General features: G+C 41.9%; 1 protein-coding gene and 1 long non-coding RNA gene across 3 annotated transcripts in view; one reads left to right on the plus strand and one right to left on the minus strand.

The window, feature by feature from the left end:
* VPS35L (VPS35 endosomal protein sorting factor like) overlaps positions 1-26,203 on the plus strand; it is a 116,325-nt gene that overhangs the window by 21,272 nt on the left and 68,850 nt on the right. Inside the window, exons 8-14 of the mRNA XM_054041591.1 lie at positions 3,801-3,885; positions 8,472-8,531; positions 16,041-16,137; positions 18,942-18,989; positions 20,090-20,183; positions 23,173-23,250; positions 24,047-24,169. Of these exons, the coding sequence (XP_053897566.1) occupies positions 3,801-3,885; positions 8,472-8,531; positions 16,041-16,137; positions 18,942-18,989; positions 20,090-20,183; positions 23,173-23,250; positions 24,047-24,169 (585 nt within the window). The remainder of the gene's footprint in view (positions 1-3,800; positions 3,886-8,471; positions 8,532-16,040; positions 16,138-18,941; positions 18,990-20,089; positions 20,184-23,172; positions 23,251-24,046; positions 24,170-26,203) is intronic.
* On the minus strand, positions 644-25,841 carry LOC128844150 (uncharacterized). 2 transcript variants are annotated; one of them, XR_008446441.1, is made up of 3 exons: positions 25,762-25,841; positions 3,211-3,313; positions 644-2,760 (listed from the first exon to the last, which is right to left on the minus strand). It is a non-coding gene; the product is annotated as an uncharacterized LOC128844150 (long non-coding RNA). The 2 variants fall into 2 exon arrangements; XR_008446442.1 differs by lacking the exon at positions 25,762-25,841 and adding an exon at positions 6,386-6,399.

Below are 26,203 nucleotides of genomic sequence, written 5' to 3' on the forward strand. Positions count from 1 at the left end.
GAGAAGTAGATGAAAGACTGATAAAGGCTGTTAAACTGCACAATAGAGTCAGTAAAACCAATTTCTTTAAATTTTTATTGACCAGTGATTTTTCCCCCCAACAAAATAATGGAAGGATGGCTAGCATAAGCTGCTGTTTTCTGCCTATCCTGGTTTAGTAAAGTAATTGAATAATCTGATTTAGCCACAGAAACAGTTCAGAGGTTCTCTACTGATGATGCACAGTGTTCAACTGTATTAATTTGTAAATTACTCTTTTTTGGGGGGGGGAGGGGAGAGGGGAGATGGCATGGGTGTTAAGCAATAGGACAACTGAATGTTAAAACTTGTATGAATTGGCCTTTAGATGAGGCCAGAGGCAGAGTGCGGTGAAGCTGCAGCAACCTTAGAAACTGAGAGACTGATGTAATGTTAATAGTTGTCAGGAAAGGTTACATAAAGTCAGGATTGTTTTTCCAGCAGTGGATCCCCTTTGGAAAGCTGTTTAAGTTGGAAATGCTAGTAAAGGTTACAAAGGAAATGAACCATAAATCAGGAATGAATAGAGTTCAGAAAATGAGCTTTGAGTTTGGATTATTGTCTTTTTGTAGCACCAGGGAATTAGCAATATTATTAAAAAAACAAATTGCCATGAAAAGCCTGGTGACTTAATAGTATTTTATCACAAGAAAATACAATACCATATTACAATGCCTTTGTTGAGAGGAAAACACAGAATATAAATGTAGTACCTATGGGATTGCTGAGTCAAAGGAAGATCCTAAGACATGGTTCTGTCAGACCATGTTTCTTGGAAACATCATTCTATCTTGTGATTTACTTAACCCTCCTACCCCCAAAAAACAACACTCTCAGTGGTCCCTGAGTAGTGTCATAGGAAAAGCATAACTACTTCTCACCCATAGGAACCCTCCTTCTACATGAAAATTTTGTTGCAGACAAATCCCTGCCTGATTCTGGGCCTGGGCATTAATTACATCTGTATTTCAGTTACTGAAATATTATACCAATTCCTGGGGTAAGGGATGGAGGAAACAGAATGGCAATACATTGGTGTTTAGAAAAGAGTGTGAATGAGGGAATACCTTTACTGGAGCTTCACTATTGCTGGATTACTCTGAATTTGAGATACTATTAAACATATTACTATTCCCAAACAGTTTCCTAACAAGAGTACAACATTTTGAGCATACTAAAGAGTGGGAGCATACTTTATTCCCAGAATTAAACATTTGTCAATAGGGGGCAAAAACCCAGCTGCACCACAACACTAGAAATAGCTTGGTTTAGGGCCAGATTGTGAGAGAACCTTGTTAGGGGAATGGAAAAGTACAGACAGAACTTTGCCTTCCACACCTCCATGCAACAGCTTTTACAGTAGCAGTACACCTCTACCTCGATATAACGCTGTCCTCGGGAGCCAAAAAATCTTACCGCGTTATAGGTGAAACCGTGTTATATCGAACTTGCTTTGATCGCTGGAGTGCGCAGCCTTCCCCCCACCCCCCCACCCCGGAGCACTGCTTTACCGCGTTATATCCGAATTTGTGTTATATTGGGTCACGTTATATCGGGTGGTGGTGTACTTGCTTCGAGGGACTATCCTGTGTGCCCCTGGGGGGTGCACAGTGCCCCAAAAGGAGTAAAGGGAAGAAGGTCTGTGCTCATGGGTTCATTGCCGGGCATGTGAGTGTGTGGTGTGATAGTTTTTGTTTCAGTACATATAGAAGGGATAACAAAGCATTATTGGGAAAGCAACTGTGTACTGTTCACAAAACTCTCTTGGGAATATAAGGCAAATGAGCTATATGATAAATTTAAAAGACTGCAGGAAACGTTCAGGTTTGACCTTGACAGAGCTTAGAGACACATGATTATTGTGGAAAATTCCAGCCCCATCCTACTAATAATTTTAGATTCAGAGCAAATGCTGCTCTGCTGGTCTGAGTGAGAATTAGAAATCTTGGGGGCAGTTGTGTGTCTGTCTTTAAAGCTTTCTGTTCTCCACTAGAAGTGTCAACATATTTAGTACCTTGTTTTCTTGGTATGATAGTGTAAAGTCAGAACATATGGAAACTAATGTTCTCTTTGGGTACGTCTACACTGCAATAGAAGACCTGTGGCATGGCTGGGGCTGGCCCAGCATAAGCTGGCTCAGGCTGGAGGGCTAAAAATTGCAGTGTAGATGTTTGGGCTCAGGCTGGCGCCTGAGCTCTGAAATCTTCCCCTCTCATGGGTTCTCAGAGCCCCAGCTCCATTCCAAGCCCAAAAATCTATGCTGCAATTTTTAGCCCTGCAAACCCAAGACAACTGACTCGGGCTCTGAGACTTGGTGCCACAGGTTTTTATTGCAATGTAGACGTACTCTCATTATCAATTAGGTGAACCCATCTCACAATGAATATATTAAAATATACAAATTGAAGAGAGAACGCACAAATATTTGAATAGCGCTTTAACATTGTCATCCTTAGATTAAGTGAACAAAGGTGTGTTGTGTGGTGGCTGCCCACAATGCGCTTGGATGCCCATAATGTGCTTGGATGTATCTGTTACCTGAGGGGAGAACAATGTACATACTTAACAGGCAACAGTGGAGATAGTTCTCTTGGGTCACAGGAGTGAAGGGTCTGGCTTTTCTTTCTTGTGAACTCTCTAGATCCTCTCTTGGTGAATAAAGCAGTGAGGCTGAAAGCACTATCCCACTTACGCTTGTTCTGTGTATTGTTCCAGTATGGTGATGCTTCAGCAGGTCACTTCCTGAATGTTGGGAATAGAGTAGAAATTGTATTTTTAGACAGTACCCCCCCCTTAAACTGTATTCATTCCATTCAGTTGAAGACTGTCTCCTGATTGCAGGGGAAGGGCCATCCTGCAGAGACCTGGGAGGGTTTTCTACTGCTCCTCTTGGTGACATGGAGAATAGAGAGATTTCTTTTGAAATGTCCCTCTCCCTTCTGAATGGGGGGCTAAAGGCTGCACAGCCACTGTCTGACACTATGATATCCCCAGCAGGCCAGTCTGCCTAATGGCCAGAGTTGTGCTTTGCTTTCTCTCTGAGGGCTATGGCCAGTGTAGTGCCAGCAGTTACAAGTTACCACACAACTCTTTTTAAGCAACCACACTTATTCTTAAGGTACAAGCATTATAAAGAAAGCAGTTTTTAAAAAAGCAAGCCCCAGAACAGATTGAAATGCACACTAAACATACCAGCAGTCACCCAGCAGTCTTATAGGGTCATAGTAGGCCAAAGTCTTTCCAACCCTTCTGCAATGGTTGGGGTCTCCCTGGGAGGGAAGGTCCTGTCCATTTGCTGAATCAGAAAGAAGGCCCTGTGTCAGTTCAAACTCATCTCCTTTTATACCAAAGCCCTTTCATTACCAGCTGGTCTTTGGAAAACCCAGTCTGAACCAGTATATGCAAACCTTTCGAGGGGATGGTACCCGCTGCAGGTGTGCCTGAATGATTCACCTTAATCACCCCTTCTGCCCCACTGTTTTTAGTTCCCGGAGGAGCTGTGGTAACCCACCCCTGCTGAGTTGCATGCAATCACTGACCCACAATGATACATAAACCATTCAAAAACTTAATACAGTGTGGTCCTCAAAGATGCTGCATGTGATTGCAATATCTGTCACAGCAGGCATCATGCAGTGTTCTGTCAAATGATTCCAAAGTCTCTAGGGCTTTCTGTATGGCACTTCCCTTTGCTGATTCCATCACTGACTACCTTTAAATTGAGTAAACACAATTTTGTATCCTCCTGGTAAAGCTTTTATTCCTTTTTCTTTCTTTTCTAGTGTTCTAAACTTCTTTCGGACACAACAGTGATCCAGTTTTATCCAAGTAAATTTGTTCTAATTACAGATATACTTGATACATTTGGTAAGTACTTACAATGGACCTATGATGGATCCATTTTTATTAATTTTTGGTAATATTACAAAATATTCTAGAAATAGAACCTGTAAAGAATTTTAAGGAGTTAACATCAACTGCTTTAAGGATTTAACTTTTACAAAAAATGTAGATAGTTTTACACAGTGTTCCCTCTCTGCTCAGTCAAAGATATTAAGTACAAACCAACACATCCTGGAGAGAGAGAGAGACATGGATAGACATGTTTCTTTGGACTGTCCTCTCTCCCTTCGCTAGGCTTTAAGTGATTTCTGGTCAGGTTATTGTATCTTTGGTTCCTTGAGATCCACTCTCTCTAGCTGTGTCCATTTTGGCTATTTAAAGATAGCGGTGCAGTTGTGATACTATTCAGAGGGATTTGCAGATCATCTGTTAGATTTTTGCGTATTTTGAAGATGGCTGGCTACCTGTCTCCTCAGTCATCCTTTGATGCTGGAGCACTTACTAATTGCCCTCACTCTCAGACCATCTCAGACTTTCATTTTTTTCAGCTCCAGGTGCACCTCCGCTCTAGTGAGTTCCTAAATATGTTTCAGGTTGGATTCCAGCTGCTTCTAGGCTTGAAACCTATTGATTAGGGGCACAAATAAACTCATGCTAGATATTGTTGGGATCAGTTGGCTATCTTGGTGATGCTGGTCTTCTCAGCAGCCTTTAATATGATTGACTGTGGATGGTTGCTTTGGCAATTGAAGGATATAGCTTTTGTGTCAGGAATTGCTCTCCATTAGTTCCTTAGCTATGGGAGTCAATTGCTGGTGATGGATAATGCAGAGTTCTTGCAGGATTTGTCTTATCTGCAAGTTCCTTAGCTTATGTCCAAAGCTTCTTAGCAAAGTCAAAGTATCATAAGTATAATGATATTCTGCACATCTTGTCCAGGGGCCTTACTGACTTCTGGTCTGGAGAGATGCTTAGATGACATTGCTGGCTGGACATGTCAGATCTTTCTCATCCTTAACTCATGGTAGGCAGAAGTGTTGCTAGGTATTAAGAATTGTTATGTTCCCTTCCTTGATACCTTTACTTACTGACTGAACATGTTTTAAAGTAGTGAACCAGGTGAAGAGCTCTAGTTTTATTTTTGTTTTTATCTTGCAGCAGCAACATAAGCCTTTGTAATCATAGGCTGTGTCAACTAAAGTAATTTCTTAGAATTGCTTCCAGGAGTTCTTCTCCCTCACTTACAGATAGTACAGAATGTACCAGCATGTCTGGTCACTGGATTGAGCAGCTGTGCATGGTGAACTGGTGATATCATTTTTAAGCTGGTCCTCTTGGGTTTTAAAACTTCTAATGAGGAGGAGACTGGCAGTATTTTAGAGATTCTCCCTTAGTCTTGTCCTGGTGGGTTTCTGCTTTCTGACACTGTCCACTCCTTTAGGATTGGCGACATCGTTAGGTCAGTGGGTGATTGAACCTTAATGGTAGCATCCCCAGTGGATCTCTTTCCTCTCTGGGCAGTGTTATTTTTTTTTATCCTACCTACCTAATTTTGAAAATTGCCTCAAAACTTAATTTGGGTTATCTAATAACCATACAGTCTTGTTTCAATTCCATTGTGCCTCTGTATAAGACTCCCTTGAGGCATCCCTAATGTGCCCATTACCATGGCATCTAAGTGTCTGGCTCAAAATTGGGACGCACTAAATCTATCCATAAAATACTCTACTCTCCACCTTCCCTTTATTTATCTGCTAACATTCAAATTACTAGATCTATTTTTATCATCTGTCCATGAGAGTGCTGTACTTTAGTCCTTGTTTAGTGAAGGAAGGCCTATGCAAAAAGTTGAAATGTGTTCTGAAACCAAAATGATAGCATGTTGTTTTTTATTGTATTTGGCTTTGTATTGTCCATATTATGTGTGTCACTGTTTGCTTGATGCAGTACCTTAAGTCTCTTTGCCAGGGTATGCAAAACACTATATGCTACGTTTGATTGATGATGTTTATATTTTCATTAACTGATTCTTCAGATTTTCATGTGGTTCTCTTATTTATAACAATTTTGAGTAATATCAAATATTTAACCTAAAATAGTTGACTGTCCCTTTAATGCTGTGTTTGGGCTCAGAATATTTTTCTGTTTTGTGTTTCTATATTACTAATAAACATGTTTAATTTAGATTCCTTACAAAAATAAGTAAGTACATTACTTTGCGGCTTGTTTTAGAAATGTATTAGTAATCAAAAAGAACAGGAGTACTTGTGGCACTTTAGAGACAAGTACTCCTGTTCTTTTTGCGGATACAGACTAACACGGCTTCTACTCTGAAACCTGTCATTAGTAATCAAAGTAACTTCTGAAAGCCAACAATCAGTTCTGTTGCAGGATAATATATTGTTTCACAGAATAACCTTGAAAGATGAATAATCATAAATACATACAATATGCCATAATACAATGAGTACCACTAAAGTAAAGTCATGAGATAAACGTCATTTGTTATGGCTGTATAACTTACCAGTTGTAGAAAACTAAGGACTCTAGGGAGGAAAATAATTGAGATGATTAAATAGTTGGCTATGTTTTATTATTACATAAACAATTGTCTCAGTTGGCTGTCTTTTCTCCTAGGGAGAGTACATTCACAACAAATACAAGATTAATTCTGTGGAGTTTCAATACTCATTTTGCCTTATAGGTAGATGCTCACACAAATGCAAAAGAAAGAAATATAATTTCAAGGATAACTGGAGATGATGCATCTCTCTGGGTCAGATCTCTAGGTAGTCTCTTGCCATCAGTAAAGCATTTTAAATCAAGTAAATCTATTGATATGGCAGCTATATTAGATTTGGTTTTTGTGAATTATCAACATGATGAAACATTCATCAGCCACACTAAAGTCTGTGGAAATGCCTTACAGATTGCCACTAGTCTGGTCTCGACATGTAAGTCTAAGCAAGCAGGAAAAGAACTGGAAAATATTGTTGTCTGGACACAGTTGCTTTTTAAATCCTTATTTGATAATATAAATGTTTTATGCTTAAAACTTCCTTATTCTCTATTGAGGTATAAATAATAACCCTCACTTAAAGCTCTTGGAGGGAGGTGGAGGTGGTTTGCTTAATGACCATAACAGTAAGCAAATTTAGGATGAGTTGGAAAATGTAAAGTTGTAATTTCACTAACTTTAAATTGTTATATTCCCAGTCAGATCCAGTGCTTGGATTTGCAGATAATAGCAGCATATTGCTCTTGTCAGTGGCTTATGCCCGTCTCCCTTCTGGAGCCATCTCATTTGACCCTGTTCTTAGTTGGCAGGAAACCGAATTAGGGCTCAGTATTTAAACACAGTTCCAGTTAAGCCAGCTTCTAATGCGGTATGGATGGGCATTTCTAAGTTTGAACATGATTTGACTCCATCAGCTCACTGACTGGCTAAACTATGTGAAACTGGCTTAGCTGGGACAAAGTTCAAACACAGTTCATAGCTCCATTGTAGATGGGGGAGCCGCCTTTGACACAGGACAGATGGGAAGCTCTTAATTTTCCTGTACTATATTTTCATATTTTTTTAATTCACGAAGAAACCTGACTCCTGAGGTCAAGAAGGAGATTCTCATTAATTAAATTAGGTGCTCTGTTTATCCACTCCATAATTAGTATGTAGGACTCCAAAAGTAGGCAAGTTAAAACATTTAGGCAAACAATAATACAGACAGATTAGATTAGGTACATCATTCTTCAAACAATGCTGCAATGGAAGTGTTTTATTTAAAAAAAAAATCTAAACACATTTCTTTAAATCTCCAAAAGGAAAAAGGTGCACTTTCTTTCTTTGTGTGTTTAACAATGAGAGGCTAAAACAAAAGTATGGGAAAGGTCAGGATCTCTAAACTTTGAAATCTAAAACTATATCTTAGGTTAAAATAGTGTTACATAATGTTTCAGGAAATTATCACTCCATCACCTAACGGCTTCCTAAACCTTAACAGTATTTCATTCCATCTCTTCCTGTATGTGGAAGAGTTGAACTATAAAAGCTTTCTTTAATTGGATATAGATTATGAAATGATCAAAATGTTTTTGCTGAATTATTTAATCTAATTGATTAAAAATTATTAATAAAAATAATCTTGGATTTCTTTAATAGTGTGGAACTGATTTATTTCAGCCTTTAAACTTGAAACGTATTGTTGGTGTTTAACAGGATGTGCTGTGACACAGATGCAGTTGTTTTTCCAGGTTTTATTTCCCCTTTGTGTCCTTTTCTACTTATTGACAGTTGCTAACAATAATACAGGATCCCTGCTCAGTGAAGAGGGGGTCGCCAAAAGTTATTTCCTGGTCAACAGGAGATGGTTGGAGTAATCTGACCTATCCACTGCCTCTGCTCTTAGTGGAACTAAGCCAGAAAAATTACAGCATGCAAAATCCTCAGTGCAGACCTTCAAATCTCTTAGATTCACTAGATGGCAGCATAATATAATGGAGTTCAAGGAAGTCTTTGCAGATGAGATTCCTGGGCCCTGTAGAAAACCATCATTATTTCACAATTTGCATTTTGCAATTTGCTAAAGATTAACTTCTTATTTTCTTGGCAGGAAAACTAGTATATGAAAGAATTTTATCCATGTGTCTGGATAATCGTGGCTCTTTACCAGGTAACTTTGTGCCTGCCTTGTGCTGCTATTCTTGTAGAAATGTGTAAATTTACCATGTTTACCAAGCTAGGTTTGGGATTGTGAGGAATTTCAACAATACGTATCCTGAAACAAATTCAGTTTTGCTTCCAAGCTTTATAAAAGAAAAACACATGGGAAGACTTTAGTGCATACCTCGATTCCTATGGGGGAAAACTAGAGTTTTTAAATGGGGCCAAGCCAATGGTAGAGTAGAAAAATATGACCTGGTTAATGTCCTCTGAAAAGAAATTAGTCTGCTTGTGTTTGCTGAGTTTGGATTTAGTTGCTGTTCCTAGTTTTTAAACAAGAGAAAATGTCCATAACAGGTTACTTTAATCACTCCCATAACTTTACATAAGTTTACTTACTAACTATAGATAACCCAACATAAAACTTGAGTACATTTTACTGTGACGTTTCCAGTTTTAATGGTTCTGAATATTAGCAGGGTCTGTTTGTGGGGTAGGGGAGGGTGCGTAACTTCTAGGGCAGGAGGAAGTGGAAGACAACAGTTGGGAGACAGCTAGGGTGGGACTACTATTCCCACTCACTCCAATTCTAAAACAAGGAAAAAAACCTGTGTCCTCTTCCCTCCTCATACTCTCGTATGCTGAGCTGCTTCCTACAGTTTTTCACCATGCTTATAACATGGTTTTATCTGTCTGCACAGCTACAAAATAAACCATATTACCACACTGTTTGGCCACAACCATGTTTAAATATGGTTATTTTCATGTTGTAGATGAGCCTCCCCCGCCCCCCGCAAGTTTCGGTATAAAATAAAAGTATTTACCTTTTGATTTCATCACAAACAGTTTTCAATACTAAACCAGTAGCATCGTGAGAAACAAGTCAGTAATAATATTTTCTTTGGTGAGCTTTCTTTTTTGTCATTGCTATTTAACACTCCACCCCCTAAGGACAGCTCTCTCTGGGTGAAGCAAGAGTCAAAATATCTTGGAAAGAAATCTCTACCAGCAATGATATCAGGAATGAAATTTTCCGGTAACATACACACACACTCACAATTTCTTATGCAGAACCCTGCCTTGAGCAGCTGTATGAAATGAGAACAAAGTCATTGGTATTTGTACTCATTCTTTCTGTTCCAATAAGGTTAGAACTTCTGATTTAGCACCAGAGTTCTCTGCCTCCAGGAAACCAAACTACAGTGTAGCTCTTGCTCATTGAAGGATACCTGAGTTATGTTTATCTGTGAGGGCACAATTGCAATGCATTTGTGCAATGAATTTAATTTGTTCAGCATTTGCTAATGAAACCAATATATTATAGAAAAGAACCTTTCAACAAAGCTGATTTTCCTTTAAATGGTAATCATTACCTTTACTTTAAGCAGATGATCAAAGTGTATTTCCAGTATGTTCAGGATCACTAATTCTGTGATGACTTTTTGCTATAGTTCGAGGGATTAGCATTTTGAGGGTTGTGTTAATATCAACTATGTTCGGGTTAGCACTGTTCTTAACTGACTTGGCAGTTACAGCACACTTGAAATAAAGACGTCATATTCCCATAGTGCTGTGTTATGTAAAAGGCCTCTAGCTGTGGGGGGTGGGGAATTGCACTGTTTCTCTAAAATTTCGACACAGGCTTAGTGTTCTGAGGAACAACAACAAGCACAGCAGCAGAATAATAAGTAGAAATGGAAAAGAAAATTCTGCTTCCAGTCAATTTCATTAAAATGCTTTTGCTTGTACGTATATTTCCTGGTTCCTGACAGAAAGGCATGCAGATTATGGATAGAACTTTGTTCCTTCACCGTTGTTTCTAAAATTGTAAGTCCAGTGGACAAAATTGGGGGAAGAAAAAGCAAAGGTCAACCACTGCTTGCTTAATATTAATTAATACATACCTTGGAGTGAGAAATATCTGTCTAAAGCTGTGTAGATAGAGAAGAGCTCTTTGAAATACTTTGCATATACTGCAAAAAGCTGATTCATCAAAAGGTGTAAGTTACAAAGATTGAAATATAAACAGACACAGAACAGAGAAATGAAGTCTTCTCCCCTGAGAGGACAGTGCCTGTGCTTTTTAAGATTACTAGGTTGGTGAAGATGCCACTTTTTTAATGGTTTACTGTGAAACATCAGGGTGCAAATTAAACAGACAGCAAACTCCAAATAGGGTGGTTGTGCAAATAAAGGTTCCAGTCTTACTGCAAATTACTGTTAAGATTGCTTTGAACTAATGGTAGCAGGGACAGAGTCATAGTCTTCAAGGGTGGTCACAATCTTGCAAATATCTTGGGACCCAGTAGAAGATCTGCCCTGAGGACTTCTGGGTTTGTGGCCCTTTACCTGGTAAAGTCCCAGCTCAGTGCCAAAGATTCTCCTTGCTCCTCCTTGCCCCACTTTTTAAGCAGGATGATTCTAGGAGGAGATAGGAAGGCCAGAGAGAGAGGCTGGATAATACTGCAACATAGAAATTATAGAGATGTAGGGCTGGAAGGGACCACAAGAGATGTCTAGTCCATCTCCCCCCCCCCCCCCACATGTTGAGGCAGGATTAAGTATGCCTATCCCATTCCTGACAGAAGTTTGTCTAACTTTTTCTTAATAATCTCCAGTGACAGAGATTCCACAACCTCCACACTTAACCTGTTCCAGTGCTTAACTATCCTTAAAGTTAGAAAGATTTTTCTTAATATCTAACCTAAATATCCTTTGCTGCAAATTAAGCAGATTACTTCTTGTCCTCCCCTTAGTGCATACAGAAAACAATTGATCACTGTCCTCTATATAACAGCCATTAACAGATTTGAGTATTTTTATCAGATCCCTACTCTTTCCTCTGTTCTGTAGGCTAAACATGCCAGTTCTTTCAACCTTTCCTCAGAGGTCAGGTTTTCTAAACCTCTTATCATTTTTGTTGCTCTCCTCTGGACTCTCTCTAGTTTTTTCACATCTTTCTTAAAGTGTGGCACCCAAAATTGGATACAATGCTCCAGCTGAGGCCTCACCCATGCTGAATAGAGCAGAACTATTACCTCCCATGTCTTAAATGTGACACTGCTGTTAACACCTCCCAGAATATTTGCCTTTTTTGCAACAGAATCACATTGTTGACTCACATTCAATGCCCATATAGCTATGTCTGTTGCCACTTTCAGATTTGTTGGGAGGGAAGTGGAGGGTATTCATCTTGTATAAGCACAAGTATAGGTATCAGCAAAAGGATGGGTCTGGAATTATCCATCACTAGTTAGCATTTTCCATGAAGCTGAATTTGATTAAGGATTTTGCACTTTTGCTACAGCTCTCAAATTTAACAGTGGCGGTATTATGAGGCTTCCATTTCTAGATTATTAAACACTCCATTGGAATATAGACATTTCCTTGTCAGCATTATTATTCAACGTGTGTCAAAGAGTACCTTTCCTTAAAATGTGGAGTATTCCACCAATATTTGGCAATGCAGCTGCCACACAGAACAAGTCTGCCTTTTTTTTAACTTTATGTCAGTAATGATGAAACCATTTGAAAGTATTGTGTGCCAATGGTGTAAAACCAGCAGGGTTTGGGGGTACTTTAAAAATTAAACTATAGGGAATCTTACAGGTAAATTTGTAAGACTTCAGACAGAGACCTCAGTCTGTGTCAGGAACACTGCATATTCATTGTAATGTGTTCGTAGATCTTGATCCTTAAGTGTTAGGTTTGCTTGTTGGTTCAGAACTTTGACTCTGGGTGTTTGCTTCTGGTAATGTTGGTTGATGTCTCGCAAATTATTTTTTTTTATACACCTGAAGTAAGCTAGGCAACATCTTTGTTAGATGAGTAAATTGAGACACAGAAGTTCAGTGGCTTGTCTGAAGTCACACACTGGGCTCATGTCCTATCTGGTAATAGAGCTCAGGAGTTGTGACTGCCAGTCACAGTTTTTAACCACTGAACTAGACCACATTCCCTCCCTAATGACTTGAGAAAGTTTAATTTTAACCAACAGGATTTCAGTATGCAGGTTAAGAAAGTTTGGGGTGTAGCCCAGTGGGCTAGCTTGCCTTTATTATATTAACTGCTTTGCATTCTATTCTGCTTTTATTATATTCAACAGTAATTCAAGGAACCTACAGGTCTGTATCCTGTAAGACAGGAGTGGGGAACCTTTTTTCTATCAGGGGCCACTGACCCACAGAAAAAATCAGTCGCGGACCCCACACAGCCCGTGGGGGGGCACAGAGGCTCAGGGCTTCCCCCCACAGCAGGGTGAGCCAGCACTCATGGCTCCAGCCCCGTGGTGGGGTGGGTGGGGTGTGGAGGCTCGGGGCTTTCCCTAGGCTCCGGGGTGGGGCCAGAAATGAGGGGTTCATGGTGTGGGAGGGGGCTCCAGGCAGGGACATGGGGTTGGGGTGTGGGAGGGGACGAGGGCTCCTGCTAGGGGTGTGGGCTCTGGGGTGGGCCTGGGGATGAGGGGCTTGGGGTACTGGAGGGGGCTCTGGGCGGGAGCCAAGGGATTTGGAGTGTGGGAGCTGACTCAGGGTTGGGATTGGGGTGCAGGAGGAGGTTCAGGGTGTGGGGTCTGGGAGGGAGTTTGAGTGTGGGAGGGGATTCTGACCTGGGGCAGGGGGTTCAGGGTGCGAGCTCTGTCCGGCGTTTACCTCAGGCGCCTCCCGGTCGGTCGCGCAACGGTGCTAAGGCAGGCTCCTGCTTGCCCTGGCTCTGTGCTGTTCCCAGAAGTGGCCCCCATGTCCAGTCCCTAGGCGGAGGGGCCAGGTGATGCTGTGTGGTGCACGCTGCCTGTGCCCGCAGGCGCTGCCCCCACAGCTCCCATCAGCCATGGTTCCCGGCTGATGGGAGCTGCGGAGCCAGCACTGGGGGTGGGGGCAGTGCGCAGAGCTTTCCTGATCGCCCCAGCTCCTAGGGGCTGCAGAGACATGTGTGTCGTTTCTGGGAGCTGCATGGAGCTGACTGGACTTTTAACGGCCTGGCAACCCCAGCTTCCCCCTGCAGCAAGGCGAGCCGGCACTCATGGCTCCAGCCCTGCAGGGGTGCACCGAGACCTGGGGCTTCCGGCCCACAGTGCGGAGACTTGCCATGGCCCGGATGAAATGAAGAAGCTGGCTGGCAAGTTAGCATAAGGCTTGAGGCCTATGAACTTTGAACAGATAAGTGGCCCAACTGAAACGCCAAGTATTGAGGGGTGACAGGTTCTTGTCCCAAGATCAGGCCCAGTATTATTCAAATTACTGTATAGTTGGGAACCCCGATGTGTACAGTTGCAACAGTCACACTATAGGAACTCCTCTATATTTACAAATAGTTTATTACTATATTTACCACAGTCACAAACACCCAACTCAGTAAGATAGATAAAGTTGCTGCAGAATGTACATCTGCACATCCATATACTCACACCATCCCTTGTAGAGTGACCTGAAATGTTAGCCATCATCTTCCTCATCACCATCACCTTCCCCCTCATTACCAGTGGCCTTCATTCTGGCATCTCCCAAAGACTACGTCTCCTTCCGCTTCTAGGCTGCGATGCAACTTTTATATGTTATGCTGATGCCACTATGTTTGATGCATATTCAGTAGGAGATTTTTTCCCCTTTTTCCTTATTTGTATATCCTCACCTTACTAATGTCGGAGTGTCCTCCGAACGGTTAGTATATCAGTGATTTCAATTTATTATTACACCTCTACTTCGATATAATGCTGTCCTTGGGAGCCAAAAAATCTTACCGTGTTATAGGTGAAACCGTGTTATATTGAACTTGCTTTGCTCCACCGGAGTGCGCAGCCCCACCCCCCCAGAGCACTGCTTTACCGCGTTATATCCAAATTCGTGTTCTATCGGGTGGCGTTATATCAAGGTAGCGGTGTCTATACATCAATTCGTTACCATGGCCCTCTTGTGGTTAGGTATCTGCGGATATAACGCATGTACCTGTTATTAATCAGTTGAGAAAAGTACTAGTGTACTAGAGACAAAGAAACAGAGAAAAGAAACAGCTGAGGAAAAAGAGGAAGTCCCTGGTGCGTTGCAGTGTTTCTGACTAGCATCAAATTCTGACTGAGAGATTAGTTAAATTAGTTCCTATCCCGGGTAGGGAGATAGTTCCCGTGCGCCCATCGGGGTCCCATCTGTGGGTGCTAATCTGTAGCTCGATCTATAGATTTATGTATTAATTGTATTAATTTCTTAAGAATCCCCGGTTATCTCTTTGAAGGTTGACAGGGGGCAACACTTCTTATTCTAGTTACAATCCCACTACTCAAAAAGTGAGATTTTTAGGCTTCTACAGGGGAGGAGGTTAGGGGTTGCCAGGTGTCTGATTTTTTGACCAGGAAGCCCGGCTGAAAAGGGACCCTGGCGGCTCCGGTCAACACTGCTGACCAGGCCATTAAAGCATAAAGCAAGTCCGGTTGGCGGCGCAGGTAGGCCCCATACCCAGCTCCACGTGACTCCTGGGAAGCTGCTGGCATCTCCCTCTGGCTCCTAGGTGGAGGGGCGATGACGGGGGCTCTGCGCACTGCACCAGCTCAGCAGCTCCCATTGGCCAGGAACTGTGGCCAGTGGGAGCTGAGGGGCCGATGTCTGTATGAATGGGCAGAGCCATGTGGTCTCACCTCCGCTTAGCAGCCGGATTGAGATGTTGTTGCTTCCGGGGAGCCCGCATCCCAAACCCCCTCCTGTGCACCAACCCCCTGTCCCAGCCCTGAGCCCCTCTCCTGCACCCCAAACCCTGGCCCCAGCCCAGAGCCTGCACCCCCAACCGGAACCCTCACCCCCCCTCACTCCAACCCTCTGCCCCAGCCCAGAGCACTCTCCTCCACCCCAAGCCCCTAATCTCCAGCCCAGAGTCCGCACCCCCTCCTGCACCCCAACTCCCTGCCCTAGCCCAGAGCCCCTTCCTGCACCCTAAACCCCTCATCCTCCTGCACCACCCCAGAGCCCGCACTCAGAGCCCTCACCCCCGTCGTACCCCAGCCCAGTGAAAATGAGTGAGTGAGCGGGGGGGGTGTGTGGAGTGAGAGGGGGTGGGGTCTTGGAGAAAGGATGGGGCATGGGGTGGGGCAAGTTGGCAACCCTAGAGGAGCTGAGAGTAAGGAGCGGGAGGGTGCGAGAGGACAAAAGCAGAGAGGACAATAAAGAGCAGTATTTCTCAGCTCTTCTGTATGAGAATTTCATAGGAGTTGCATGTCTAGCTCTAAAATAATAACATATATTATGAGCTATTGGGTTGACATCAGGAATTAGACCAAATGAAATAAATCAATATTACTATAAAATAGAAGTGGAGCTCTGGTTACCCAGCATTGCTGCTCACTGTGGGTTTGCAGTCAAGAAGTCGTCCGTATTGCTGGAAAGGAGATCCTAGAATTACATTGTCCAGTTCATTACCGTATGTTTAACTTCTTTTTAAAAGGAAATACTCAATGTGCCCTTTTAAATAAATGTAACTAATGTAATTTAATTCAGACTTAAATGTAATATGCTTGGCTCTGGCTTTGTTTTTACAGATAATTTTACTCCAGAAAGTGTTAATGATACTGCCAAAGAAACCTGTTTAAACTGGTTCTTCAAGATTGCTTCAATCAGAGAGCTCATTCCCAGATTGTATCCTTTTCAAATGAGTTTGACTGTCAAAATGGTACACTATTATGCCTGAAGTTTTGAAAGGAATTAAAGTAATATGAGAACGCAGTGAAGTTTATGTTGAAAATCTAAACAACGATTATCACCTCAGGTTTTAGTCTGAAAATATCTGTCTATCTTACGTACTTACATGTCCCCCATCACAACAGTATTTAAATACCTCTCAATCTTTAATGTATTTATCTTCACCAACACCCCGGTGAGGTAGTGAAGTACTGTTATTACCATCTTTTTAACAGATGGGGAACTAACTGAGGCACAGAGAGGCTAGGTGACTTGACCCAGGTCATACAGTCAGATTGTGATGGAGCAGGAAATTGAACCTCAGTCTTCCAAGACATAGGCTAGTACCCTAACAGCTGGACCATTTTTCTCTTCAAAATAGGAAGGCAAATGGAGCTCACAATTGTTTTATTATAATTGTACAATTTTTGTTACTATAGTGTCTGTCCAGGACCCCATTGTGCTGGGCACTATAGAAACAGAACAAGACAGTCCCTGCCCCAGGTTTGCATTGAGAGTGAATTCCAACTTGGACTAAATCTTAATTGTGTAGTAGTTGAATCAGAAATCCAAGTGTCTATAGGGTTTTAATGGTAACACAGACGTGTTAACTGCCAAAATTTCTGGGAACCCCATATTGATCTTCTCCTCCCAGCCCTTTCTTCTCCCTTTTTATATTGTCCCCTTTAGTTTTGTTTGGATTCTGAGCTTTGAAGTGTTTTCGAATTCTTTGAATCATGTGGTACTGAGTGCCGTGGTGGTGGGGGGGAGGGGGGGCGTGACAGCATATGATGATGATGATGATTGTTTATTAAGTTGAGTTTACATGCTATAAACTGGACATATTTGAAAACTAAATGGGAAAGCTATAAAAGCCACAAAACAAGAAGTGCAGTTAACGATATTAAGTGTTAGAATACCCTTACCATGTGTGCCCAAGAGAAATTAATTTCATAGCCAGGGAGTTGTCACAGTTCAGGGCAACTGTACCTGTATTTCCCCTCAGTGGTTTAGCAAGGCACCCACTCTTGGCCGTCAGCTCCCCAGCTGTTTCCTCTCTTGGGTGGAGACTCATGGGTGTGTGTGTGTCTGTCTGTCTCTCTCTCTTCTGACTGGGATAGTCTCAGATTGCACAGTTCCCCTGCCTTCACTGTGTAATTCCAGCACAGAAAGGTTGCACAAGGGTACCTGCTTGCTCTCTCTTCAGAGATGGATAACAATGTAATTGTTAGAGAAGTTACCATGCAGCTCTTTCTAAGCAAGCCTACTTTATTCTTAAGATATGAAGCATTACAGAGCAATCATATTAAAAACAATAAAAGAATTTACACGCACACTAATAAGCTTACCAGTGTTCATCCCAGCTCTCACATGGACCCTGGCAAGTCCAGTCTTTTAATACCCCATCCAAGGGTCATCCTTATGGTTACAAGTTCATCAGAGCATCCCGACTCAGAACAAGCCCCCAGTCTTATGAGGCCGCATAGGCCAAGTATTTCCAATCCTCCCCTAAGGACTGAGGCCCTGCATGGACCAGGAGTCCTTTTGCTAGAGCAGGAAGAAGGCTGGAGACAGGTTAACCCCTCCCCAGACTTTTAGCCAAAAGTATTTCCTTTGTCTGTTAGTCTCTGGAGATTCCAATCTGAACCACTATATGCATCTCTCTCCAGGGGCTGACTTCAAAGGGTTGATAATGGAGGAAGTACATTAGCATTCCTCCTCCCTATTAGAAAAGGTACATACAGTGCCACATAGGGTTGCCAACTTTCTACTTGCACAAAACCGAACACCCCTGTCCGACCCCTCCTCTGAGCCCCACCCCTTCTCCGAGGCTCCACCCCCACTCCCTCCCTCCCTCCCTCTGTCGCTCACTCTCCCCACCCTCACTCGCTTGCTCATTTTCACAGGGCTGGCTCAAGGGGTGTTGGTGTGTGGGAGGGGATGAGGGCTCTGGTGGACTAGGCATGAGGGATTTGGGGCGTAGGAGGGGGCTGAGGGGTTTGGAGTGTGGGAGGGAGCTCTGGGCTGGGGCAGGCGGATGGGATGTGTGAGGGCTCTGGATGGGGGTGCAGACTCTGGGGTGGGGCTGGGGATGAGGGGTTGGGGTATAGGAGGGTGCTGTGGGCTGGGCCCAATGGGTTTGGATGATGGCAGGGGTTTGGGGTGCGGGAGGAGGTCAGTGGTGCAGGCTCTGGGCGGTGCTTACCTCAAGCAGATCCTGGAAGCTGTGGCATGTCCTCCCTCTGGCTCCTACGCGGAGGTGCGGCCTGGTGGCTCTGAGTACTGCCCCGTCCACAGACGCTGCCCCCGTACCTCCCATTGGCTGTGGTTCCCGGCCAATGGGAGCTGCAGAGCTGGCGCTTGGGGTAGGGGCAGCATACGGAGGTGTAGGTGCTGGAGGGGGGACATGCCGCTGCTTCTGGAAGCCATGTGAAGCCTGCCTTAGCTCCATTGCCCTGCTGACCGGACTTTTAATGGCCTGGTCAGCAGTGCTGGCCGGAGCCGCCAGGATCCCTTTTCGATCAGGTGCTCTGGTCGAAAACTGGACACCTGGCAACCCTACTGCCACAACAACACATTAATGTACATACAGTGTACCCCAAATGGGGTTAAATTAAACCTTATTGAATTAGGGCTATCTTAATTCCTTAAGGTTTGCTCAGTATATTACAGGATAATTTCAGTCTGTCACAGGAGTAGTTTTGTTTTTCTTACAAGGAGTACATCTTGGAATTTTTTTCCTTAACTTGGTTTTGTTGTAGCTATGTGGAAGCAGCAATATTGAAATGCAACAAGTTTCTGTCCAAAACGTAAGGCTAACATGCAGTTAATAAATATGGATAGCCAACGAATGTGTACATGTTTAAAGTAGTATGCAAGTTCCATTATCAATAACGGCAAGGAATCTTCTTTGCTTTTGGAGGGGGCAATATTGATTGCTTTGGGCTCCTGATACGAATCCCATCAAGGTAGAATATTAGCACAGCTGATGACATACTGATGCATCCACTTTAGAGCACTTGCATAACTGTAGTCTGAATGGAAGGTCAAGCATTTTGGGGGGAGGAGGAGGGGTTTACAAAACTGAAAGGAAAGCAGGTAAAGGAGAGGGTAACACAGTGAGAGAAATAGGTAGGTCAGTAACCAGGCTAAAAGCAAGGTGGGGAAAAAGGCAGAGACAATGAGCCTGGAAAGCAGCTGGGGAATAGGCTCCAAGCAGAACTGAATCGATATTGTTTTAAAAATAGCCCTTCAAGACTAATGGGCCTTTTCAGTTAATTGCTAAAATGAATACTATAATCTCAATGGCTCTACAATGACAGCTTGATTATTTTTGGGCCTCCCAGTATGGGCGTGATCACACTTTTGCCATGCAGGTGTGTGCTGGAGGGGCAGGAGGAGTATTAGCAGCCCACACCACGTGCATGCAACAGCTCTGTGGTGAGTCCCTCCTTATAACCATAGCAGGTGAAATTGGGAGTGAAGTGGGGCCAGTGGATCTGTGACTGACTAGGAGATTCCCTGGCCATCATAGATCCACTGCCTCTGAGGGTTTTGGGCTGCTGCATCCCTGAGACTGCATTGCAACCAGAGAGAAGCTCCAGCTTCTCCAGTCTAGAGGAAAGGCTTCTTTCCTGCCATCAGTCCCCCAGCTCTTTGCAACTCTCCAGTACATAGCCTGGCTGCTCCTAAGGGTAAGTAGCATAATTCATGTCTAATATGTTACTTAGAGGACTAGTGAAATTTTACTTCTAAATTAGACTTCGTGCTAATATGATTTTCCTTGGTTCCTCGAATTCTTGCTCAGATGTAAATTTAATAGTGCAGCCTTTCAAGTTATATATGTGTTGTGGTGCTCTGATCAATTCTTAAACTTCAACATTTAATTTAAAAAAAAAAATCTTAACAGGGGAATTTCAGAATGTCTCCCGCGACTAACGGCTATGATTAGAGGAATTGGAGATCCACTGGTTGCAGTCTATGCAAGAGCGTACCTGTGCAGGGTAGGCTACCATTTAACATTATTTAAAGTGAGCTTATATCAATGGTATATTTCTCTTGTACTGCAGCCTCACCTGCCACTAAAGGAAGATTTTAATTAGTGGCAGCTTTTCTCTGACCCAAAAAGCGTTCCTGTTCCTCCTCTTAGAAAATTGCAAGACAGGATAACTTTTCCATTATAATCACAATTTGAAAACCTGCTGCATAATTGCCTATAATAATCATAGTAATTAAAAACTAATTTTCCAAGCTTGTCCTGCCAGTACTCCCTCCTGAGGGAAGAGGAAAATTGGGGACTGAGTCATAAAGAAAGCTTGTAGCTTTGTGGTATTACAGACTGTTATATGAGTGCTAAGCATGGCTTTTCAGAGGTACCGTACAAGCTTTCCTTCTACTTGAATTCATTGTCTCCCTGTTCATGCCGTGGGAGCATCTGCTTTTGGAGGATGGCTTGATGAGCTTCATCATGCAAAAGTGTTAATTTGATGTCATGTTTTAAAAACTAGGGGGTTGCACACTTTGTATCTTGTGTAGGCCAAGCTTATTACATGCACTACTAGAGGCTCCTTGGTTTCCCCTATAAGCTCCCTGTGTGCCACTCACCTTCCTCTTCTATTTCAGAAACTTGCTGCAACTCCCTCCAATCGCCCCCTGTCAGGGCTTCTGTGTGCACCCCAAATCCACCTCCTTCCATACCATGGTCCCCCATTCGTCCTCCATGTTAGGTGCTCCTTGTGTCCCTCCTTCCCTCATATAAGGTCCTTCCAATTTTCCAATAAGGGAGTTCTGTGTTCCCCCATTCCAGGATCCCCATTCTTCCCCCAATGGCAGTGGTTCCCAGACTGGGGTTTGTGAAATGTTACAGGGGGTTCTGGGAAAAAATTCCCTAATGGCAGACAGAGCTGTCCCTAGGGACCCCAGGCAGCACGGGGCCAGCAGCCTGGAGCCCCGGACGTCCAAGAGCTAAGCAGATAAAAGCAAGCATCTCTATCACACTGAGGAGATTTTAAACTTCAAGACTCCTTATAAGAAATGAAAAGGGAGGTGGATATTTTTTGCTGTTTTTAAACTTAAATAGGCAGCTAGTATTGTTTTTAAAATTATTATGAAGAACAAGTTTAAGCTTTGTTGTAACATGTGTTATTTGCCTGGACTGCTCAAGACCTGAATGCTTGTATAGGAGGAACTCTTTGAGTTGGCTTCTTAAATACCTTCATGTTGCTTCACAGCTGATGCTCCTTAATGAGATATAGGAGCCTTGTCTTATAACAGGCTTAGTCAAAGTGATACGAGCTACGAAAGTGAGGTCTTGGAAGAGTGTTGCTGTTTTAATAATGTAATAAAAATACTGTGATGATAAATAATAGTGTGTAATAAGCATGTCATAAAAACCAATTTTATATTTCCAAGATCACTGCTTTTATAATTTATACTTGGGTAAAGGAGAAAATCCCTGGAAATATTCATTTTAGGAGGGGGTTCTTGAGACTTGACATTTTAGTGAAAGGGGTTCACAGGTTGTTAAAGTTTGGGAACCACTGCCCTATGGTAAGGGCTCTTTGTGCATCCCCATCCCCCCTCTCTTCACAGCAGGGTCCCCCATTCTTCTCCCGATGCCAGAGTCTCTGTCTGACCTGCCCCCAGTTGCTCCCCAAGGAGTTCTGTGTGTCCCATTCTCCCTCCCCCTTTGCCAGGTGTGTGCGCCCCCGGCCCCTCCCCAGAGCAGAGGTGAGATGGGGGTTCCTGTTGTGCTGGAAGGTATTAATGGTTGCCATCAACCACTTGTTTGATCAACAGACAGTTGCATAGGTGCTGAAAGCTGTGGCTGTGCTAGTCAGATGGCAGCAGCTACATATATCCCCTTTCCCCCCCCTTTCAGTTTCCCAGTTTTCCCCAAAATCAGTAGGGTTCTGACAACTGATGTCTAGACATTCCCTGAAATTTTGGAATAAATAATGAAGCTGTAGTGCAGGCACAAATAATATCTGTAAAGCAGCAGCATCGCTGTATAGAGGTATCTCTGCTGTTGAATTGAATCAAAGAACCAGCTCTCTCTATGGAAAGTTCATAGGGCAATGTATTTTTCTAAAGCTTATATGACTCAAATAGACACAAAATATAAAGGCTAGAGGTGCTTGGTCTGGGCGAGTGCTGGGTACCTGCAGCTCCTGACGAAGTCAGTCGGAGTGGCAGGCGCCTCTCATGATCAGGCCTTGTGTGAGCAAAGTGATAGGAGAGGAGTCTTAGAAGCTGTTTTTTTTGTTTGTTTTGTTTTTGTTTTTTAACATAACTGACTTATTGCTTTTTCAATAAGTCATTTGTGTTCCAGTTTCTCTTCTCTTACACTTGCACATAACAATTTTTTTACCTTTTTTTTCTTTTCTAAAAAAAAATTATAGTAAAGAAATTATAGTAAAAAAAAAAAACAACAACCCTGCATTAAAAAATCATTATTTAGGTTGCAAAATCCAGCACTCAAGAATTAGGAAAGGCCGGACTTAAAATTGCCTGTGACCCCTTAATTCACCCCCCCTACATGTTTATGCATTACAATAGTCTTTAATTACCCAGTCCTGTACTATTTTTTTTTCCACAGGACCCCTACTTCATTCAGTGCAAAGAATGGATGCACCAAAGGGCAGCCTTAAATCTGGCTTTTCCTAACATTATAATGCTAGGTTTTTTAAATTTATTTTTGTCGTGCTCTTACTGGTCATGAACACCAAACTAGGACCTGTTCTCAACAACCTCGTTTAAACATAGTAGTAGCTAGCACAGTTCTGGTGTCAGTGGACGGGGCCATAATATCATTTCCTAGTGAGGCAGGGATAACGATGGGCAAAAAGCACTCTGTTTACTACTCTGCTGTAGTATCTTCATCTTATTGAGATCTGTATGAATATACTTATTCCCTGGAGAATAACTCTATTTCATAGCTGGAGGAGGATGGTAAGTGGTACAGATACAATTTTTCTCTTTCTTTGAATCTAGGTTGGGATGGAAGTGGCTCCTCATCTTAAAGAAAGCCTTAACAAGAATTTTTTTGACTTCCTTCTAACATTTAAGCAAGTAAGCAAATATGTTTGTATTGCCTGAGTGATGAAATAAGGATGTTCCTTGAGTAACCTATGATGAAAATATTTTTTACAAATCCCTTTAAAAGTGCTCGAATCTAGAGTTGTAAATATTTTTGTAACTGTAAATCTGAAAAAATATATATAATTTTACCATCTAACAGATGTCACCAGCAAAATTGATGTTTACTAGGCTGCATTATTTACCTTTACTCTGGTATTTCCTATATTTAGAATGGGAAATACTGCACATATTGTGGTAAATTTATCTACTGTACATGGTGTATGCCCAAATTTTAAATAGTGCCCACTGTATATTTCTTCCGAATTCAGGAAAATATGCAGAATTCTTGTTGAGCATATTGTGTAATTCAGTGACCCTGGTCTCTTAAAGCTTTCAGGGTATGTCTACACCCAGCCGCTAGTTCGGCGGCTGGCAATCGAAGTTCTGGGTTCGACTTATCGCGTCTTGTCTGGACGCGATAAGTCGAACCCGGAAGTGCTCGCCGTCGACTGCGGTACTCCAGCTAGACGAGAGGAGTACCGCGGAGTCGACAGGGGAGCCTGCCTGCCGCGTGTGGACCGAGGTAAGTTCGAACTAAGGTACTTCGAACTTCAGCTACGTTATTTACGTAGCTGAAGTTGCGTACCTTAGTTCGATTTGGGGGGTGAGTGTAGACCAAGCCTCAGTTAACCTATAACTTGAAGTTTTGTTTACAGTTTCTCATAGCCCCAGCCAGACACCTTTTTCCCCATGATGGCAACTCTTTCATCTTTTACTTCCTTTACAGATGCACGGAGATACTGTTCAGAATCAGCTGGTAGTGCAGTGTGTGGAGATTCCATTGTATTTGACTCTCTACTCTCCTGCTATAGATTGGATTTTACAGTGTATTGCGTACCATGCTCCCGAGGTAAAATGACACATTCACCATGTAAATAAATGCTTGATAGTTAACTGGAACAAAGAACATATACAATATCTGATTTTTAAAAGATATTATAGATTCCTATGGTAATTGTTCATTGCTAGGCTATTTAGTACATATTGATGCAGGACCTAGGATGCTATATTCAAACTTGAATTGAAAAATGACCAAAGCTTATGTGAGTGATATTATTAACAGATATAGTTATAGTGCTGTATGTATACACGGGGCTTTATATAGCTAGCTAAGATACATGCAATGCTCTGAAGTGCCTGCATTCTAAGTAACCATCAATTCTGCATTCTAAGTAACCATAAATAGTTTCCAGTGAGAGTGCTTGAAAAGGCAAAAAGGCCAATGTGAAAGGATTAGTAAGTGTAAAAACAAAACCATACTGAAGGAGGCATAAGTGGGTTCATAATTATTTTTAGTTGTAGATATTAAGTTTAAAATTATAAGGCAAAGTTAAAGGATAAATGTAATAATATTACACAACGGACTAAAATAAGTCAACTTCATTATTCCACAAAGCTGATGAAAACTTGGAAGTTTCTTATAAAAACTAAGTTCTAGATTTCCCTTTCATATAGTTTTAATATAAACAGAGGTGCAGAAACAGAACTGTGGGTATAAGTAAATAAAAAGCAGGCAACTTCTTCTCTGTCTGATATGACTCTGGTCATATATATATAGTATAGTATAGTAATAGCGGTAAAATATAGTACTAGCGGTAATCAAAATTTGCACCAGAACAAGTGATTGGGAAATTTTATCTCAACCACAATAATAATCATAAACCGTATTTTCTAAGGTTGGTCAACGTACAAGTAATGGGCAAAGTACAAGTAATGCAAATCAAGGGCAGCATTGGGGTAATAAGTGTATGTATGAAAGAAGTGCTAACAAGCCTTAACAATAATCAAATGAGTAGAATCAATATAAAGCCATTCTTGTTGTAGTACATGTTTACAGATTGTGTAGAATCTAAATAATATAAATGCTTTTAAATAATGAAGATGCTAAAGACATTTTAAAGGTGAAACCTCACCCACACCAAAATGCACATCTGATTGCTTTGTACAGGACTCTGCATAACATGTCTCCTGGGACCAATCTAGAGATCTTTGATTTTGCATCAGCACCCCATGATGCTGTTATTCGCACTGCTTTATCAACTTAGCGATGCAAATTGCACCTTTTTTTATTTATAAACATGATCAACATAATGTTATAATCAGTCTAAAAATAGTCTGAAACAGAAATTAATTTCGAAGGAGACATTACAACACTTCATCATTTGAGAGGAAAGCTGAAGGAAGTCCAGTCATGGGGAGAACTTAAAATCTGCTCTGATTGCCTCCTTGTTTAAAGGCTTGTTTAAAAATTATCTTCTTAGAAATCAGCTCTTTCTCATATTTAGAGAAGAATAGACTAAACTCCAATAGATCTGAGCATACATTTTTAAACTCTTGTATACAGGAAAAATATATGTATATTGGAAATAATAATAATAAGCAATTTATATTAAAGCACAAATGAGAACATTTATATTTATAGTCAATACTGTGTTTTCTTACTGTCCTGTTGGCTGGTGGTATCTTGCTTTCTTGATCTTCTGATTCTATTCAGTTTCTTCTGTCATGCTGATATAAGCTAGTGAGGAAAAACTCGGTAAGCTGTGGGCTTTGTAATTGCTTAACATGGTCAACAAGCTACTTAAAACTTCAATCAGTGTGACTGCATTCTGCAGTAAAGAGCTAGTGGTATTCCCCTCTCTTGCCAGAGGTAATTGACCTTGTCATTTTTCAGAGAGAGAACCTTTTCCAGGCATGACTAAAGACCTGGAAACTTGACTTTTATAAAATAAAGTAGCAAGTCACATTAAAATGTCACTGTACTCATGCAATATATTTGTTTTATATTGCACCACCCACAATATTTTCTTTTGACTAGATGTAGTGTTAAATAAGATTATTGGAATGTAGTTGCTAGGTAATGGCATTCACTTCTAGTTAATGT

Source organism: Malaclemys terrapin, chromosome 10 (genome assembly GCF_027887155.1).
Source record: "Malaclemys terrapin pileata isolate rMalTer1 chromosome 10, rMalTer1.hap1, whole genome shotgun sequence".
NCBI lineage: Eukaryota > Metazoa > Chordata > Testudines > Emydidae > Malaclemys > Malaclemys terrapin.